Source organism: Watersipora subatra, chromosome 4 (assembly GCF_963576615.1).
Source record: "Watersipora subatra chromosome 4, tzWatSuba1.1, whole genome shotgun sequence".
Lineage (NCBI taxonomy): Eukaryota > Metazoa > Bryozoa > Gymnolaemata > Cheilostomatida > Watersiporidae > Watersipora > Watersipora subatra.
In genome coordinates, this window is record NC_088711.1 from 35744568 (window position 1) to 35764009 (window position 19442).

A 19442-nucleotide genomic window follows, 5' to 3' on the forward strand; every position below is an offset into this window, starting at 1 on the left:
ATAATAAGTTTCTTTATTAAATTGTACTCAATAAAAAGGCTAACCTCATAATTGTTTTCCATTAAATTTTTACAACAATAATGAGTTTAGCATCTTTACTTCTAAAAATTTAGGATATAAGCTCATTATAAAAAAGTCCATTTTTTTCCATAATAAACAATTGCAGATAAGTTGACGCATGCTGGGGAAGATTTTGAGACCCATGTCCATGTTGTTAATTAAAAAACGCAGCCTTTTTCCAATTTTGTTAAATCTCTAACTTGGTTTTAAACAGTATAGGAATACAGTGTGCAAAATGTATAACTGCATTTTGCACAGCAGAAGCTCCTCAGTAAAAGCAAAGGAGACACCCAGGTTGCAGACCACACACATGAAAAATTAAAACAGGGAAAATCACACAAGAACTAATTCTATAGCTATATAACTATCGTTAGCTATATAACTATTGTTAACTGTATAACTATTGTTAACTAAATGGAACGTAAAAGACACAAGTGTCATTTGCAGTTGGAAAGATGCAAATTACATAAAAGTATGAAGTACAATGGGAGAATGAAACTAGAGATAGTCAGGTATAAACTGCAGCTGGAGGTAGTCAGTTGTAAACTGCAGCTGGAGGAGGTCAGGTATAAACTACAGCTAAAAGTAGTCAGGTGTAAACTGCAGCTGGAGGACGTCAGGTATAAACTGCAGCTAAAGGCAGTCAGGGGTAAACTGCAACTAGAGGTAGTCAGCTGTAAACTGCAGCTGGAGGTAGCCAGGTATAGACTGCAGCTGGAGTTAGGCAGGTGTAAACTGCAGCTAGATGTAGTCAGGTGTAAACTGCAGCTAGAGATGGTCAGGTACAAACTGCAGCTAGAAGTAGTCAGGTGTAAACTGCAGCTGGAGGACGTCAGGTATAAACTGCAGCTAAAGGTAGTCAGGTGTAAACAGCAGCTAGAGATGGTCAGGTATAAACTGCAGCTAGAAGTATTCAGGTGTAAACTGCAGCTGGAGGAGGTCAGGTATAAACTGCAGCTAAAGGTAGTCAGGTGTAAACTGCAGCTAGAGGTAGCCAGGTGTAAACTGCAGCATGTTACCAACCGTTCTCTGGAGAGATTGTGACAAAATCAATAAATAAAATACGATGCCGGGATTGTCTTCTGTGAGTGGGATATAGAGACTGATAATAAGAATTAAAAACAATTTTTTTACTTGTCTAATACGCAGACAATATTTTTTATTAAAGGAGTCAAAACACAAACAGACACATAAGCAGTAGCATTTTAACTCTTGTGACTGTATGATGATGTCTACATGATTTGAGCTAACATTGACATTATCAAATTTCTAACAGTGTTTTTATTTTCCTCGGCATGTTGTTCTGAGCTAGGTCATAATTAGTAATAGCAGAAGTGAACTAGTTGTAAATTATATCATATAAAGTAAAAGCAATTGTACTATGCTAGTCACTAAAAGTAGTGTCAAGTATTTGAAATTACAGTACTAGGTTACGCTATTCATGGACCTACTGCTAGATTGTCAAACTCGAATGTGTTGACTGATATAGTAACAATCACGGTACCACCAAAGTGTATTGTTATCATGTTCCTAGACGGTACTCACCTAAGAAAAACCATAGAAATAGATCTGGTTAACTTCATATTAAATTATATGTGAACCAGATCTGTTCCTATGTTTTTTCCAGTTTGGAGCCAACTATAAAAACACCCTATCAAAGCAATTTAGTGGTTCTGTGCATCTTGAAACATCAGTGCAAATGTTTCTGTACGCCAGATGTTGCGAGTGCACTATTTTGTTGCAAGGCCACATAAACTAGATTTACAATAATTATTTTTTCTAAATTAAGTTAATTTAGCTTATACATGCCAGTTTGCCCCGTTGTTGCCCCACCATGACTAATAAACAATCTTCATTATTAGCCTCCCGACCCCTAGCCAAACACTTTCATCAAGTAATTGATTACTGTCGATTCCGTCTGCTGTGTAATTGAAAAGTGAGACTATACGATGTTTTGTATATTCACATGTTAACTGCTAATCTGTTATACACTCTCGTGGACCACAGACTAAGCAGCCAGTACTGCAATAGTTTCCACTTACCTCATTAGTTCTTTGAATCTACTAATTATCTAATAATTGAGTTGAAGGGAGCAGGCGTGATGGAGGGTGTTAGGTTTATTGGTTGCACAGCTCTGCCCAATACATCATATGTATTCACTTTAATTACTCTGCAGCAGATTCATTCTGTATGTAACTTCTCAGCAGATTTCATGATCCTCGTTATTTATCTTAGTCGGTAGTTATCTCGTCTGCTGGCGTTATCAGCTGACCTCAGCCACATGGGTTCTTGTTCAAGGTGTGGTGGTTACATAACCATTGTTGTACTTTGTTAATTACCGTGTCTACCATGCATATAATTCTTGCTAAGTAGTGTCATGACTTCGTTGTCTAGCCGTTGATTTGGTGATAAATACATAACTACATGTATGTATTGAAAATCTGAATAAACAGTCCATTTAGTGACAAACACCTAACCATGTATTGAAAGTGTCATGACTCAATTGGTGGTCTAACAGAGTTACCACACACTCTCACATTCTGTTCTAACAGATGATTAACTTTTGTTTTATGCATTTGCAATCATAATTTACTACATTCATCAAGCTTCTATAAGACAGAAATTTTCCTGCAAGTTTATACTTGTTATTTGGGAAAGTAGTTGAGGTTTTACAGAAAACCATATTTTAGAAATTTAATGGAAGAAATAGTCTGGGCAAACATACATACTCACATATTACCTGCTATATTGATGACAGCCATGAGAGCAGGCATTATTCACATTTTATTTTTTCTAGGGTTCTGTTAAGATATGGAAGTGGAAGAGAGTCCAGTGTAGATAGACCAACCTATATGACTACGTCTCATTCAAGGGCTTCTAGTGTTGAGCCTTCCTACACCCCGTCAAGAAGTGGTGGAATTAGGGCAACTTCTACAGATCGAGACTATGGCTCTTATAGTAGAACATGGAATTCTGGGTAAGTAAATATAAATTTTTGAAGTAATAGTAACAGTGAATGTGTATTCATATTTCCTTCCTGATCAACTTTTAGACAAATTCTTCATCAAAATAAAATTGAAGTTGTCTTCTCAATAAAAAATTAACTTTATCCTACTTAAAAGCTCATCTAAAGGTATAGCAAACTTGACATGTATGTATGAATAAATAACTTTTTATTGGCACTAATAAACATCAATAAAATGTTTTTTTTGATGTTTTTCGTTACATACCAAAACAAAAGTGAAAAGACATGCCATGAATTATTGAGTGAGTTGAACAAAAGAATTTTAAAAGTTGGTAATCTAATAGTATTTTGGAGAAGTCGAAATTGTGAATTGAAGTAACAGAAAGTTCATGAACTGAAACATATTATGGTGGATGTAGTATGTTGGTATCATTAAATAAAAAATGATATTTATCATAAGTGTGGAAGGATAAATACAAATATTCTGGGCATAGTTTACTTATGATTTTGAAACCTGTAACACATATGCAGAAGCAAGCAGGTTTGGGAGAAGGCAATATGTCCAAAGATTTTGTGATATGATTAGTGAAAGTGTGGCGAGCTGTGACATATGACATAGTAAGTGAGTCTGTTTTCAGCATTCCTTTCAAAATCAACATATGTCAGAGTAAAAGATCTTATAAACACACTCTCTGCAATGTTTAAATCATTCCATAGTTGCCAAATTTAACAATAAATCCTTTACATAGCTACAAATAGCAATAAAATGAAAGCGCTTAATAGAACCATGTAATAAAAACTCAATGTTAAAAACTCAATGGTATATAAGAAACTAAATTACTAAAGAAATAATCAATAAAAAGATGTTTAGATTGTCACTTCACTGTCCTGTTGAACTCTGGCGATCGTAAGTGTAGCCTTAGTGATACTAGAGACAGTTGATGCACAGGTAGAGGTGGTGGTAAAGGGGCAAAACTAAATTAAGTAAATTTTAAATAAACATATTTTATTTTTACTAGTACTCTTGGCAGTCTCGTGCGCTGTGAGAAACCGTCATGAGTAATCAGTATGTTCATAATTATATGATGACGTGCTAAGGTGGCAGAGTAATGTAGTGGTTTGTGCATCGGGTTTTAAAATGGAGGGTCAGAGTTTGATTCCTGTGCGAGGCAATTTTTTTCTAATGCTTTTAGTGTGGATTTGAACAGACAAACAAACAGACACACCTCTTATTATAGTAAATATTTTTTGATTTTTGTAGTTTTTTATTTTTATTTTTGCATGTCTTTCACATTTCATCATTCGTTTTCACTTCCAGTTTCTCCACTTTCTCCGGTTTCAGCTGCTGATATGGAGTAGCAAACTCAAAGGCTATGTTATATTCTTTATATGGTTATGTTTATATTCTATTTCTTTATTTTACCTAATTTACCTTTATTCATCCAAGTTAAACTAGTTTAATCACACTTGCAAGGGTTCGCGGTGATAGTCTCACAAGAGGAGAATACTCCAACCAAAGCTATGCTGAAAGAAAATCTGTGGGCCGAGATGTGTCAACTAGCAGTTATCAATCTAAAAAAAGATCATCAAAGGATTATGGGTAACATATAATTGCAGAGCTCAGTTTACATTCACCTAAAATTGTTCTGAAAGATATTGAAGAGTTGCTTCCACATGTGCCTGCTGACTAGTAGTTGATTAATTTAAGTAACACGACAGCAACAAATGCTATAATCAACTGATTTTGTCTTTTTGCCGTCTTTTTCTAATAATTCAGTTGAAAAAGATTTTGGAGAGTATTTGCTTCGGCAAATATTTCAAATGTAGAGACAAGCTTTGCAAGGTATTGCTGTGTTTATCAAATAAAGTACATAGCCTTGAGCGTCAGTAAGCTGTCAAGCACAAAAAAACATGACTTGCTACCACACGAGGAGTAACTGCAATTAGCCTACCATCTAAAAAACCCTAAGTCATAGTCAAGCTTTAGATGGCAGTAATTTTTTTGGAATAAAGACTTGAAAGAGAAATTTGAAATATCTTGGTTAATCACAGAGTTAAAATTTCTTGCCAAAATGTTAATTAACTTGCTCAAAGTAAAAATTAATATCAATGCAGAGTTTTTCCATTGTCATACACCATGCACCGCATAGCCTGTGGTATGTGGTAAAATGTTTGTGTGACTGTCGTAGCACCCGCAATGCGGATGTGGACTCGGAAGCTGACGCTAGTCACTCTAATCAGGATGCAGCCTCAAGACAAAGGTACATGAGACAGCCATTTCTATTATTATATCATTTGTAACAGCATTAACCAACATATATACAGGACTTAGAGATAGTAGGCGTTATATTTACTCGGTATTTGTTGCATCAAATGCAATGATTCAGGCACATTCGTGTCTCAACATAAGGTTTCTTCTACTTTCATTGTCAGAGGTAAAAGTGCAGACCTTTTGTGATATAAATATATTTCTAACAAACCTTTTGCTCTATTTGTTGTTACTAATTAAATCTATAGATTCTGAGTTGCCCCATCTCCGTTAGACCATTGCATACTTGCCCGACTAACTTGGCGCTAAGGTGATGAACATGCCAGAATTTATGATTTGTTTCAAATTTTAAAAACTATTTATTTAGTACTACTGTGTGATAGAGAATGTGCTTTTAATAATTTTTGCATTTTATTGATAAAAAAACAATGCAAAATCTGTAAAAAAAACATTTTTATTGCAACCTTGTAATGAAAATTTCAATAAAATAAACCGCAGGAATACAACTCTGACAGCCTTTTTATTTACATAGCCAATCACTCGATATCTTGCAGTAAGCTGGCAAGTCTGTACACCAAGTAAAGGTTAACCATATGGTTTATTCAATGGAAATGTTTATTTTTGTGTTTAGCATAAAATCTCAAAAAAAAATGTTAAAATCATCTAAAACCTAATTGAAAATCTCAAATTTATCTTTTAGCATCAATATGTTACTTGACAAGGCTTTTAACATATTTGATATTATTGTTACTGTTGTTATCATTATTGTTATTATTACTAGCTGAACTCACAAGCTTGCTGTAACTTTTTTCATTTAGTGAGAGAATCTTTTCTGCTTTACCCTTGCCTTATCACTGCCATTGCAAACATAACTCTTATTTTATGGTTTCTTTCTTACAGCCGCTGTAGACACCGGTAGTGTGCATATAGCAACTTCTTGCATCAAATGTCCTTTTTAAACATACTTCACTACTAACAAACTACTAACCATATACAAAGTCGGTATTGCTTTTCGCCAAGTAATAGTTAAATTCCAATAATTGTCTTAAACCTAAAAATGTTTAGAAATGTAAAATACTACCAGAAAGATTGTTAGTTCAGCTTGTATAAGCATCTACCTCCAATCATGTGAAATGGATTAAAAAAATAGCCCAGCTCCAGTGCCATAATTTACAAGTAAATACCAAGCTGAGTCTGTGAGAAAACGTTTGTTTAATGAGAAAAATATTTAGGCTAAGTTTAGCTAAAGTGTTAAAATTAACAACAAAATCATCAGAAAAATATGCTTTCAGAAAATGTCAAATTTACACAACATTCTTTGCTCTGTGATGATCATTCTCAAACTAAACAAATGATGGTTTTAATAATCGACTAAAATCAGGAAATTGTAAGTATAATCTCTGAGCCGAACACATTTTACTAAGAGATCTATATGTGACTGACACAGTTTGAAGAAGTGGTGCTACTTGCGTAATCAAAGTGTTTACTGTAGTATTTCAGTTGAATATCTTGCACCATTCTTGCATGAGGGTGAAACTAACACAGCATCGCTATGGTGATGAAGTTATTGAGTTGGTGTTTCTTTTGACTAACCAGTGAGCTTTGCTATTGAAGCCGGTGTGAAGTGTCTATCACGCATGGTAGATTCTATACTGATGTGATTGTAAACACACCGAGAGAGAAAAGACGTTCCAAACGACTTCCTTATTTAACACCAGTTCAGACATCCTTGAGGGACAGGTATGGATGAAAAACATAACTTTTTAGAGAAAGATTTGAAAGAAGTCTTTCTCTGTTACTTATTTTGGTACTTTTCCTAACGCGCGGCAAGATCTAACAAACATCAGCTTTTCGCATGTAATTCAATAAGTATATGTCAATTATATTGTGGTTTGAATATTGATCACAAACAGTTTTGCTGAGGCCTTAGACAGAGTATTTTATCAGAGTGGCATGTAGGTAAAACAGTGCTTACAGAGTTGTGCTGCCTCTCAGCTGCCTAGACAACAACCAGGTTTACATATCATTTAACTTTGCTTGCTCCCTATTTCTCTTCTCTTGGCTTCTCTGCCCGCAGACCTTTTCGTTTTGATTGCTAACCAAAATTATTTTATACATTTTTTTTATCAATTAATTTTATGTAAGCAGTGAGATTTTTAGGTAAGAAATCTGTGCACTAAACATAGAGAAAAAAATTAAATGCGTTTTTTTCAGATAAAAACAAATCAAATGTTTGTCATTCAAAAACTTGATGACGATTTATTAAGTTGTCTAAAACCAAAATATCATAAAGTAGTTTATCAATTTATTAAAGATACAACAGGAGGTGGAGCACGAGCAGCTATAACAGTGAGGTAGAGGCAGCAGGGAAAGATTCAGTAGAGACAGCTGCGTAAGTATATGCACAGACCCAAAATAAACTGGTCATAGAATAGATAAACAGCACATATTTGTCTTAACATCATAGCAGTTATAAAATGATATGTTGTCATGTAACCAAAAAATACAAGGAAATGCAACTCTTCATCTTTACAGAGTGAGAGAGTTTCAAGTTTTCAGATTCAGCAGTGGTTAATAGTAAAACTTGATAGATTTCTTAATATTGCCTAAACGTGGGGAAAAATCTTTTTCTTTAAATGATTTGTTCTTCAAAACGAATTAGTGTTCATTATTAGATATGTTTACGCTATAACAGCTCTAGCTGAGGGACTATAAGCGTAATTTGAGTCCCAGTATTACCACCAAATCATCGATTTAAATGGACACTTGGTATGCATCTTGGCTAAGATGTTGTAAGAGATGAAAATAAACTCCCTTGAAAGAAAAACGTTTTTTGCTACAAGTCATTATTGAAAATCCAGAGCAACTTATGAAATACTCTGTCTTTTATGTGTAATTTAGTGTTAAATTGCTGTTGCACCTTCAGCAATTGTATTACATGTAGCACCTGCAGCGCCTGTCACGCCTGAAGCACTTGTGGAACTTGCAGCACTTTAGGTGTCAATACAATTATTTTTAGCAATTTAGACGACTTCTAATTCTTGATCATTAATCCTGTTATCCACTCAATTCTCACTCAACTTAACTTTTATAATTTTAGATGGTTAAAGTGAGATTATACGTTGCATGTGCTTATATATGTTTGTGAGTGTTGGCTAGCCTTTAATCGTAGTCTTTGTGGAGGTCTCATTGTCTTGCCATAGAAATACTACGCTCCTGGTGCTCGCTGTCGAAGGTTTCAACTAACTCAGGCTATACGAGCCTCTAGCCTTGTACATAGCTTGAAATCAGATGCATGGGTGGGATATAAGAGACTTGTATGTCACTGCTGTGTACTACTTTAGTTAATTACTGAAATGTGTGCCTGTTGCAAATACAGTCTGAATAAATTTAAGTAACACTTATTCAGCCATGATCTCCAAGCTGTTGTATGTTTCTCTTGGTAGAAAATGTCATTACTGAAAAGATTATGCAAGATATTTATTTGAGGGTAACCAAGTCATAATAATTATTTAAATAATTTAAACTTATATTTTATTATGACTTAGTTACCCTCAAATGAATATCTTACATAATCTTATGAGTAATGATATTTTTACTGACAAATCACTAAAGCTGATTTTTTATTGCTTAATTTAAATTGAAATATGTATTTTAAAAAAGTATTTATTTGTGTTGGCTTAAATATAGCCAAAGCTCTTGTATAATTTAATCAGAATTTGTCACCAAGAAAATTAATAAAAAATTATTAAGCAATAAAAAATCACCTTAAGATTCATGAAAAAACTGTAGCAAGGTTATAGCTAAGTTGAAGAGTCGTTTACTGCCATAACCAGTTGAAAATGTGACCAGTGTATCCTGGGCCACAAAATTAATTTAACACCAAATACCTTTCCTGACGACCCGCAGTGGAACTCAAGAACAACCGCTTTGCAGTCCAAATGCTAGGCACCTTAAACAATAGGCTTGACAATTAAATGAATTTACTGGAGACTTTTAAAACCAATTTCTTCTCATTTTTATTACACAAGCTAATATGGCTATAAACAAGGGAGACAAGGGAGTGTACTGAGTATATCATTTATGTCCATGTAATTTTATAGGCCTCCCTTACCATCAGCATCGACACATAGAGCAAGCCAGATGAGTCAATACTCCTACAGAAAAGATGAACCTCTGAGTTCATACTCTAAGTACTCTCGCGCTGCCGATGAGGGTAAGAGGTCAACATGGAGGAGTCGACTGTATGGAGACTCTGATATGGACACAGGTTAGGATATAAAGCGGACTGGATTGTGGCTAATAAAGGCTGGTGTCAGCTTGACGCTGCAATTTCTTGTACTCACTACGTTTCTATAATTTGGTTAATTCACAAGAATGCCTCATTTGCAAGATGGAAACAGTAAAAACCTGGAAATCGAGCGAGTTTTGTTACTCACAAATTTTTACCGATTGTTTCATGCTTGCGAATAATAGAAAATGATGGAAATTGCACATGCGGATGATGCGCAAGAAAATCTCACGCAAACTATTCCATTTTAAACATTTCCCACACTTCAGTCGTGCACATTTCAATTTGAGTTGTTTCGAGTGCACTGCTATGACCTCTGGCGTAAAAATCCTTATCTTTTTTTAACAAAACTCTAGCATTAATTCCCAACGCGAGTTCTTGCGAATGTCCATTGAAATGCTTATCGCATGGTAGCTCAGTGTGTGAGCAACTCCAAATCGGCATCATTAGCGTCATGGGATATGTTCAATCTGCTACACGAGAACAAACTTATCAATCGACCATGACAGCAAATCGAAGTTGTAATTGTTAAGTAAGTAATTGTTAAGTAGTAATTGTAATAGTGAGTGTTATGAGTTTTAACAAGCCAAAATAATCCAGTTCTGTAATGGATATACCCGGTCCGCTATGTCATACTAAAATCTAAGACAAATTGAAGAAAATAATATTGAATAGAATATTGAAATATTATCAAGTATATAATATAAAAAAATATATTGAAATAGAAATTATCAAAATAGAAAATATATTGAAGCGAAATTTAATAAAATCAGGAGCATGGAATCGCCTCCAAATGTGCTGATTGTATCGTAGTCAGTCTCTCATCAGCTACCAGAAGAAAATGATGTGTTAAATTAGTATGTTTAGCATGCCATAATAACAGCGCTTATTTTTTTAGCTGAAGAGAGTAAAACACACTGTGTTCTCTATTTAGCAATGGTTTCTGGCCACACTTAGATAGAGTTTGCTCTATGAAATTCTATTCTTTGGTCTAATAAAGTTAGCTGATTAAACAGTTAAACAAACCTGATAATGCTTTTGGAAGTTGCACCATATTTACTTTTTCAATTTTTTTTCAATAGTTAAAAATCATGCTAAGACTAAGGTTTCTGTTAACATTTGGAGTTAACAATTTCTGTTAACATTAACAGCTAACAATAACAAAACATTCGGTTTTGGAATTGAACCCTCAAACTATTATTCACAGGTTTAACACTTTAAACCACTGAGCCACAACTGCTCATAGCGCACCAAGATAACCATAAGAGAGTGTACTCACCATTTACTGTATTATGTTTTGTTAGATAAAAACCAGAGTTGTATATCTAAAGTGCACTTTACCTTCCCCTCACCGATGCTCCAACTTGGAGCCAGTATATTTGGTACAATATCTTATAATATCTAGTATCGAGCTGCTAACAACAGCGATGCTTTGCAGAGCCAGTCAGCAGAAAAGACTCACAAAAAGCCTGGCCTGCACATTCCCGAGTAAACAACTACACAACTACAACTGCCGGAGAGACCACGGATGATGGGGGTGGATCCTATCAAACTAGGGAGCAGCGACGATCTGCTCTGCGGAAGGAGAGACGTCGAAAACCTGGTAAATCCCTTTATTATATATGGCAACTCTACATAGTGCCTTAGACTGTTATCAATTTATAACATTTCATTGATTTAAATGGATAGGAGTGACAGATCGACTATGACATCATCAACAAGTTCATCATTATTGAAAATATAAAACATTCACAAAATTTAAAAAAGATATTTTTTATAGCTCAAGGTTAATACCAAAGACTGTACTCAATGATAATATTACATTTGGACACAAAATAATGTGGATGGTTGCTAGGAGTTGCTCTCTTTCGCACTTTGCTATCAATGCTGTCATAAAACTGACAACATGTTGTCTCTCAGCTAAGCTTAATATGCCTATCATGTATCTGAAATACATGTATCCGTATTTCTTAAAGCTCATCAGAAGCATAGCGCAGGCAGCAAAACAATCCACAGACTTATTCGCGATCTTGTTTCAAACATAGCGGCTTATTACTCAGTTTATGAGGTTGAAATTACTGTCAAGCGTGATTTATATGTCTTATTCATGTTTGGTTAATTTCTAATTCGAATTCAAAAATTTGGCTTTTAAACCTTACATATCTTAACTTCAAATAAATTCTATTTTAACTAGGTTAATATTTAGTTCTAAAATGCATCACTAAAAAACTCTTTAAAAATTAAATGTAATTATCATATGTATAATTATATTTCAATCATTTCAGAGAAATTCATTATCTAAATCATGGGTTTTTATACTGTTAGTATTATTATTATTACTGTTATTCTCTTTCTCTGAAGCCACTGTTTCCAAAGAGCTAGTAGGCAGAAGATCACTCGCAGTGCAAGGCATATGTGCACTCAAGAAACACTTTAATATACCTGCACCTTATGCTCACCCACAATGTATCATCTGTTTCCCTGCAATATCAGTATCAGTCATTACTTTTTCTCTGTCCAATCAACTAACAGCTAAAACAACTCGAACTTGGGCTGATAAATAATGGCTGAATGCAAACGGTTTCTTACATTTCCAAACAAATACAACATTTCCATATACTTGTTGTTCTTATGAACAATTATCCAGACCTACTAACCGCCTGATTATTTTACGATTGCCTACATTGTTCTTGTTAAAGATTGTCATAAGTTTGGGGTTTTATGGCTCTGAGGCTATCATTAATAAAAGATCTGATAAAGATGGCTGGTCAGAATTAATTAGCGATATATGTAAGTGGCTATGGAGAGATAAGCAGCACAATCTGATGGTAATTAGTACGCTAGGAAGCTTAGACCATCCACGAATCCTTCATCCTCCCCTTTTCGCTAGCCATGCTTAGAGCTATCTGGAATTTTGTCGCTTCATCGCTAGGTGCTGGAACTCAAACGACAGAAACCAAAAAGCATTACACAAGACATAGACGACAGTACCACAAGCCATCATCCTCTAGTTCAGATGAAGATGAAAAGTTGGCGGATAGAAAGACTCGGCCATCGGCTGTTGCTGATGAGAAGCGAAACAGAAATGCAAAAAGGTAAAGCTAGCCTCACCGAGGTAATAGAATGAGAACTCTGACTAAAGCTGGCCTAATAGAGATATTTTATTGGGATAATTAAAAATAGGTTCATAGAGGTATTCTATTCACAACTGTACTTAAAGCTAGACACATAGAGGTATTTTATTATGGAGAGTGCTAATTAAAAATGTATTCATAGAGGTATTATATTTACAACTCTAACTACAGCTAGACTCATGAAACTATTTTATTAAAAGCTTTAGGCAATCTAGACTCATAGAGGTATTCTATTTACAACTGTAATTAAAGCTAGACACATAGAAGTATTATATTGAGAGCTCGAGGTAAAAATAAACTCATAGAATTGTTTTATTGATCGGTGAAGGTAAATCTAGACCCATAAAAATGTTCTATCAGGAGTTTGCCATGATTCGAAAAATTTTCATTTCACAGATTTTACTCAACATTTTAAAGCCATTATCTAAGTTATCTGCCAGTACAACTCCTATACGTGTAGTTGTATTGTTGATCAACTCGCACACGGCTATCTGTTCTCTTCTAATATAATAAGTAGTTATTTGATGTCATCATTAGCATGGCCTCTACTCCTTTGGTTGTATAATTGCAGCATGGAGCTGGTTACTAGTCATCATTAGATGGGCGAGCTTAGCAACAGTCTCCAATGATGCAGTAGTACTCACTGTAACACACCATAGTTGTATGGTGTGTTACACTGCTGCACTACATACTAGTCTCGTTGCAGTAGAAGGGCATAACAATATCCTTCTGTGGTAGGATATATATAGATATATATATCTATATCTATCTATATCTTAGTGTCTGCCGTCTGTCAGTCTAGCTACAGCGATAAAGTTTTAGGAATGGAAAAATCCGCTTCATGCTAGATTTGAACTCGACACCTCCAGTTCCGGATGCAGCGAGCTTACCCATTAAGTCAACAGGCTACTTAAGATACAGTGCGTTAATCATGATCAAACACATTACATCAGTCAAAATACTCACGCTTACAGCGCTTGGAAAATTCCCATTGCTAGCACAGTCGATCATTACGCGTAACAATTATTATGCTGGCTTCAAACACGGCTATCGTTATAGTAAAGATTTAGATGACTAACTTACTAGCTTACCAGGTAAATTACTCGAACTCATTAAGTAATTACTTTATTACCCAGCAATGCCGGACATTCAGTAGTCTTTACTATAATGAGAGCCGTGTTTGTCTGTTCGAAGCAATGGTTGGAGGTTTGGAAAAAATATTGCATCATACAGGGTTCGAACTGGCGACACCTGCGTCAATCGACCACCTTGTGGCATTTCAGATTAATTGTACATGTACTTGTTACACTTGACAATCTTTCAAGGCACACTAGACTGACATGGTACTAGGGTATTAAATACATTTACATTTCAGTATGTTATCATTTGCTTTCAGATGGCTAAACTTGGCAACAACTAAATGCATTACTAAACAATAACGAAATTTCTAAACTTCTTTAAATTGTGTCCAGATCTTCATCTCAAGACACTTTGCTCAACGCAGAATGTACAGAGCACTCCTTACCTCTCACGGCAGAAATTGGAGAGCAAGTCGGTAAAGGTGGTTTGGAAAGTGTTCGGCAAGACAATCAGCTCATTCCTAAGGCTGATATTACACCCAATAGTAAGACTCTAATCTAATTGCTATAAGAGCTGTTATAGCAACATACATTTAATAGTAACATGCTCTGAAAGTTGCTGCAAGTACTTGTCAAACTCCTGGCTGATAAATGTAATGATATAAGCTCTGACAAGAACTGCAGGTACTTGCCAAACTACTATTTGTTATAAGGATGTCTTGATAATAGCTGCAGGCACTTGCCTCAATAATAGCTGCAGGTACTTGTCAAACTACTATCTGGTACATGTATATGCATTGTTTGGCAATAGCTGCAAGTACTTGGCAATCTATCATTTGCTAAGTGCATGCTTTTTTAGCAACTGCAAGTACTTGTCAAATTGCTATTTGCTATATGCCTGTATTAAAAATAGCTGCAGGTGCTTGTCAAGTTACTATTCGCTATACACAAGGCTTTGATAATAACTGCAGATAGGTACACTTTAAAATAGGCGACTTCAACAAATCAAATCGTCTGGAGAACTATCTATGTGAGTTGGCATCTGATCTATTTATATTTGTACCAGCCAGATATAATGAATGATTTGTTTACCTCTGATAGTGGCAAACTGCATTAATTATGGGGTAGTTAATAGGAATGCTGAATTAATGCTTTCCCCTTCCTTATCACACTTCATTATTAGCCAGCTAAAATATGTGTGGTTCTCAGGCTAATGCTGAGATGTTAGCTGATGCGCAATTGCCAAAAACATCTGTGATCTAATTTTGGTTAACTACAACTAGTTGTGACAGATAGCTTCAACTAGTTGCGACAGATAGCTTCAACTAGTTGTAACAGATAGCTTCAACTAGTTGCGACAGATAGCTTCAACTAGTTATGACAGATAGCTTAAACCAACAGATACATAGCTGACCTTTACCGCAAGTGTAACTATTGAAACCCAACTTTCTGTTTTTGCAGTAACTTTTTGTCAGATGGGATTTGAAACTGCAAACTTTGTGTGCAAATTTTTATCTAAAGTCAGTGAGTGACTAAAAGACTAGTGACAGGCCGAGACAATATTTGTATTTGCATGAAGTTTTCATTTCGTGATGTGATATTTTGCAATGCACAATTCACCTCATTCTATTAAATGATTTGCTGGTACATTAGTTTCAGCTTAAAGGCTTTGGCTGATTTTTATAAAGTATTATATTTTCCATGACAGCAGACAAACAGAAAATGTTATTCTATAATGAAAGCCGTGTCTGTTGGTCTGAATGATTACATCGCTCAGGACTCAAACTCGGTAGATTGTGCTTCATAGCCAGGCACACTATTATCTGCGCTAGTTTACCATGTTGCTCGATAATGGAGTAATTGTGTAAATACCTATGACATATGATGATTTCTCATGGTGCAAAGACCTAGTTCTAGTATTATTATAGACTCACTACTGCACTTTACAAACAATATGATGTTGGACAAATTCTAATATTGCACAAACTGGATTGGAAGATTCTTCATTGTCTCCCAAACTTTAGCTAGATAATTGTCTTTTGGGTTCTTTGTGTCTAGCAGCATGTTAATCACTCTGAAGCAGCTAGCAGCATGCTAGTCACTCTGTAACAACCACTAGCATGTTAGTCACTCTGTAACAGCTAGTAGCATGTTAGTCACTCTGTAACAACTAGTAGCATGTTAGTCACTCTGTAGCAGCTAATAGAATGTTAGTCACACTGTAACAGCTAGTAGCATGTTAGTCACTCTGTAACAGCTAGTAGCATGTTAGTCACTCTGGAGCAGCTAGCAGCATGTTAGTCTATGCACCTAGTTAGGCATTAGAGCTTACTAGCTTGCGCTGTACTTAAAACCCAAAAGGTGCTTTTGTCTTTGGCTATATGCAATTGAATGATGCAAGCATGACCTTTTTCAAGATTCACCTGCATATGGTCCTTAGTCTTCTCCAAGATTTACCTGCCTGTGTAACCTTGGCCTTCTCTAAAAATTACCTGCCTATGTGTCCTTAGTCTTTTCCAGAATTTACCTGCATGTGTAACCTTGGTCTTCTCCAATAATTACCAGCATATATTGATAATGATAACTATTTTAGTCTTTGCTACAGGTGCAGTCAGCACTAACTCAGTGGTAGAAAAAAGCATAGCCAAAGTGAAGGCATGGCAAGAGAAGATAGCTGGAGGGCTGGAGGAGAGTGAGGCATCTGTTAGTTATCAGAGCAAGCCTAGTGAGTCTCTGAAATATATTCTCTGTGTGTATAACTTCAATATTTTTAATAAACCTATAAAATATCAAACAATATAACATAATAATACATCATGTAATATAGTGTAGTATATCAAGACATAATATATTTGTTAATCATGTAATATATGGCTTTGAATTTTAGTATTTTTAGATATTTTACTCAGCTCTGTATTACAATCCCAGTTTTTATGTTTTTGACATAACAGCTAATCGCGTATGTTAGGTTATGACTTTCATAAATGACTGCTCTGACCCCTTGTGTGTGCTTACAAAGCATACTGTGGTAATTATCTGCGGTTTAGAGCCAAACTAAGCTGTAACTGTTAATAACTATTTGGCCTGCACTCTGTTAGATAAGGGCTGCCATAGACCTGAGATTTGAGATTAAATACTGCTGTAGAGCTGCTTGTCTACATCTTTACACACCTCTTAACTATTATAAATTAATAGCAAATTTTCATTATTTTTAGTACAAATTCATCTCCATATTTTATTGATTTAAGAAATGCTGTTAAATGCACCTACAACTAAATTATATAAGTTACTAGCATTTAGACATCCGATTCTTGGGTCTTCTTTCATTTGCAGGGCAATATGTTTTGCTACAACAATCCATGAACGCCTTTGTTGCATGAGATGGCAGTTTTTGAATTTTTAATCAGACAGATTGTTACACAATATATATTATATATATAATAATATATAATATATTATATATATAATATATTATATTACACATTTATATAGAAAATAAAAGTTTTAAAATTGTCGAGTGAGTCTGATATTGTTTTAGTTTTGCACACTAAATAAGGTGGAGTCTGTTTTATAACGTTTTTGTCATGTGAGAATTTTTTACGTCACAAAATATTGCTTTTATCAGACTAAAGATTATTTTTTAACTTTAGACTCTGATTGGGTGACAAATTGGTAGAGTGTATGTGTATCAAACCAAAGGTCATGGTTTCAAAACTCATTCAGTGTAAACTTTTATAAAGCACCTTCATTACTGCCTAAATTGTATGCGCGTATCATTTCTTCAGTACAACCCTTTTAAGATTACACGATCAGAGTTTTATAATATAGTAGATGTACGTAGTGAACTGCTTGCTGATACTACTTTTATAAATCTCTAACCTGTCTCTTTCTAGATCTTTTCTTTTTAAATGTTATAATATATATAATATACTATAATATAATATATGATTATATATGACATATATATATATAATATATGTCAATATAATATAATATACTTTAACTGAAGGGAGTAATTCACATTGTGGTCACATTGCATTACCGGTGTTCATGATACCTAACCGATGTATCTACCTACTGCATCTCTGTTTGTGTCTAACCGTATCAAACTTTATGCTTTCTCAAATTTTCGAAAAATTTCTGTGAAAGTTATATAGATGCCTTCAGTCATTTAACATGGTAATTATTGACAAATGCTAAATGTTATAAAAACTCATAATAAAAAAACAATGGCGAGTTGCGCTCGAAAAAAAGATAAGTTGTTTTAGAATAAATATAACACAATTTGATGTACACAACTCAAAGCAAAAGTGAATTGTAAAGTAACTGATTAATGAGATAAATGAACAATTATTGCTGTAAGAGACAGTAAAATTTGTCAAAAAATTGTTTCATACCTTATAATTTTTACCTTACATGACCCGTAGACTGCAGTTTGGTAAAAAATTGGCTTTTACAGTTTATTCTTCATCAATACATATAGACCCTCAACTTTGTCAAAACAGAGTTGCTACTCTGTGGTTAACTACAAACAAGGCCTATGAATGGTCGAGGTGGTTGAAGGATCTTTTGCTGCCTACAAACACCGTTACTAAGTTACAAATATAACTCCAACTTATTCATTCTAAAACCAACATAAACATAGCAAGCGCTGTTCTATCTTTATGTGCGGGTTATAGCTTGTGCTTTAGGTCACAAAAGCAGAAGCTCTAGCTTTGACCTGCTGAATGGAAATGATGACCAAGAGCTTCGTTCTGCTTCTTGGAATGGCCTAGAAGACAGTCAGAGCAAATCAAGTGCTGATATATTAGATGATGGCAGTAAAGGTAGCAAAAGGTATTGTATTTATATTATTTTTATGAGTAGAACTACATATTTGCTTATTCTATAATACATTTTTCACTATTACATTATCTGGCATATTACAATTTTGATCCTTTTACAAGAAACGTAAAATCTTGCAAAGATCAGGACTAATGAGTAGTAGTTATGAGTAGTGATTAGCAGTTCATGAGTGGTGAGTAGTAGTTGGAGTAATGAGTAGTAGTCATGAGTCATGAGTAGTAGTTATGAGTAGTAGTTATGAGTAATAAGTAGTATTTGGGTGTTTCAAAGTGCTGCCCTTTGTAGAGCTTCATTTGTAAGTACCTACACAATTGAAAGTCCAAAGTTTCAACTTTGATTTATAACCTTGACCTGATAACCTTGAACTGATAACCTTGAACTGATAACCTTGGACTGATAACCTAGCGAAGGTAACATATTCACTAACATTTTGTCAAAGAAAAATGAAGAAGAACAAATCTCGAGACGATCTCTCCAACAGTAGTGATGGGAGAAGGCGACGAAAAAAGGAGAAACCAGTTAACAAGGACTTTCGCAAATCTGCCCTTAATAAAAGTGACCTATCAGGTGAGTGTAGACTCTCTAATAAGGTATCTTACAGCAGCACTAGTATAATACAACCTCAGATAAACCTTAAACAGTTTTATACCAAAAATGTTCAACAAGAGACTTGAGAGTAATTTAAAACCTGTCAGTCTATAATAAGATCTGAAAGATATCTGCGATGTCTCAGTAGTCGATAAGAGAGTGTTGAGCGTAAGGAATAACGTCAGCATATTTAGATCCAGACTTGCTAATC

At 34.7% G+C, this 19442-nt stretch overlaps 1 protein-coding gene across 1 annotated transcript in view; it reads left to right on the forward strand.

Annotated features, from left to right (window-relative positions):
* Nucleotides 1–19442, forward strand: part of LOC137394198 (uncharacterized) — a 51770-nt gene that overhangs the window by 1723 nt on the left and 30605 nt on the right. The window contains exons 3-12 of the mRNA XM_068080918.1: nucleotides 534–1004; nucleotides 2858–3037; nucleotides 5215–5286; nucleotides 9398–9564; nucleotides 11024–11188; nucleotides 12518–12680; nucleotides 14192–14343; nucleotides 16404–16523; nucleotides 18490–18634; nucleotides 19083–19210. Of these exons, the coding sequence (XP_067937019.1) occupies nucleotides 534–1004; nucleotides 2858–3037; nucleotides 5215–5286; nucleotides 9398–9564; nucleotides 11024–11188; nucleotides 12518–12680; nucleotides 14192–14343; nucleotides 16404–16523; nucleotides 18490–18634; nucleotides 19083–19210 (1763 nt within the window). The remainder of the gene's footprint in view (nucleotides 1–533; nucleotides 1005–2857; nucleotides 3038–5214; nucleotides 5287–9397; nucleotides 9565–11023; nucleotides 11189–12517; nucleotides 12681–14191; nucleotides 14344–16403; nucleotides 16524–18489; nucleotides 18635–19082; nucleotides 19211–19442) is intronic.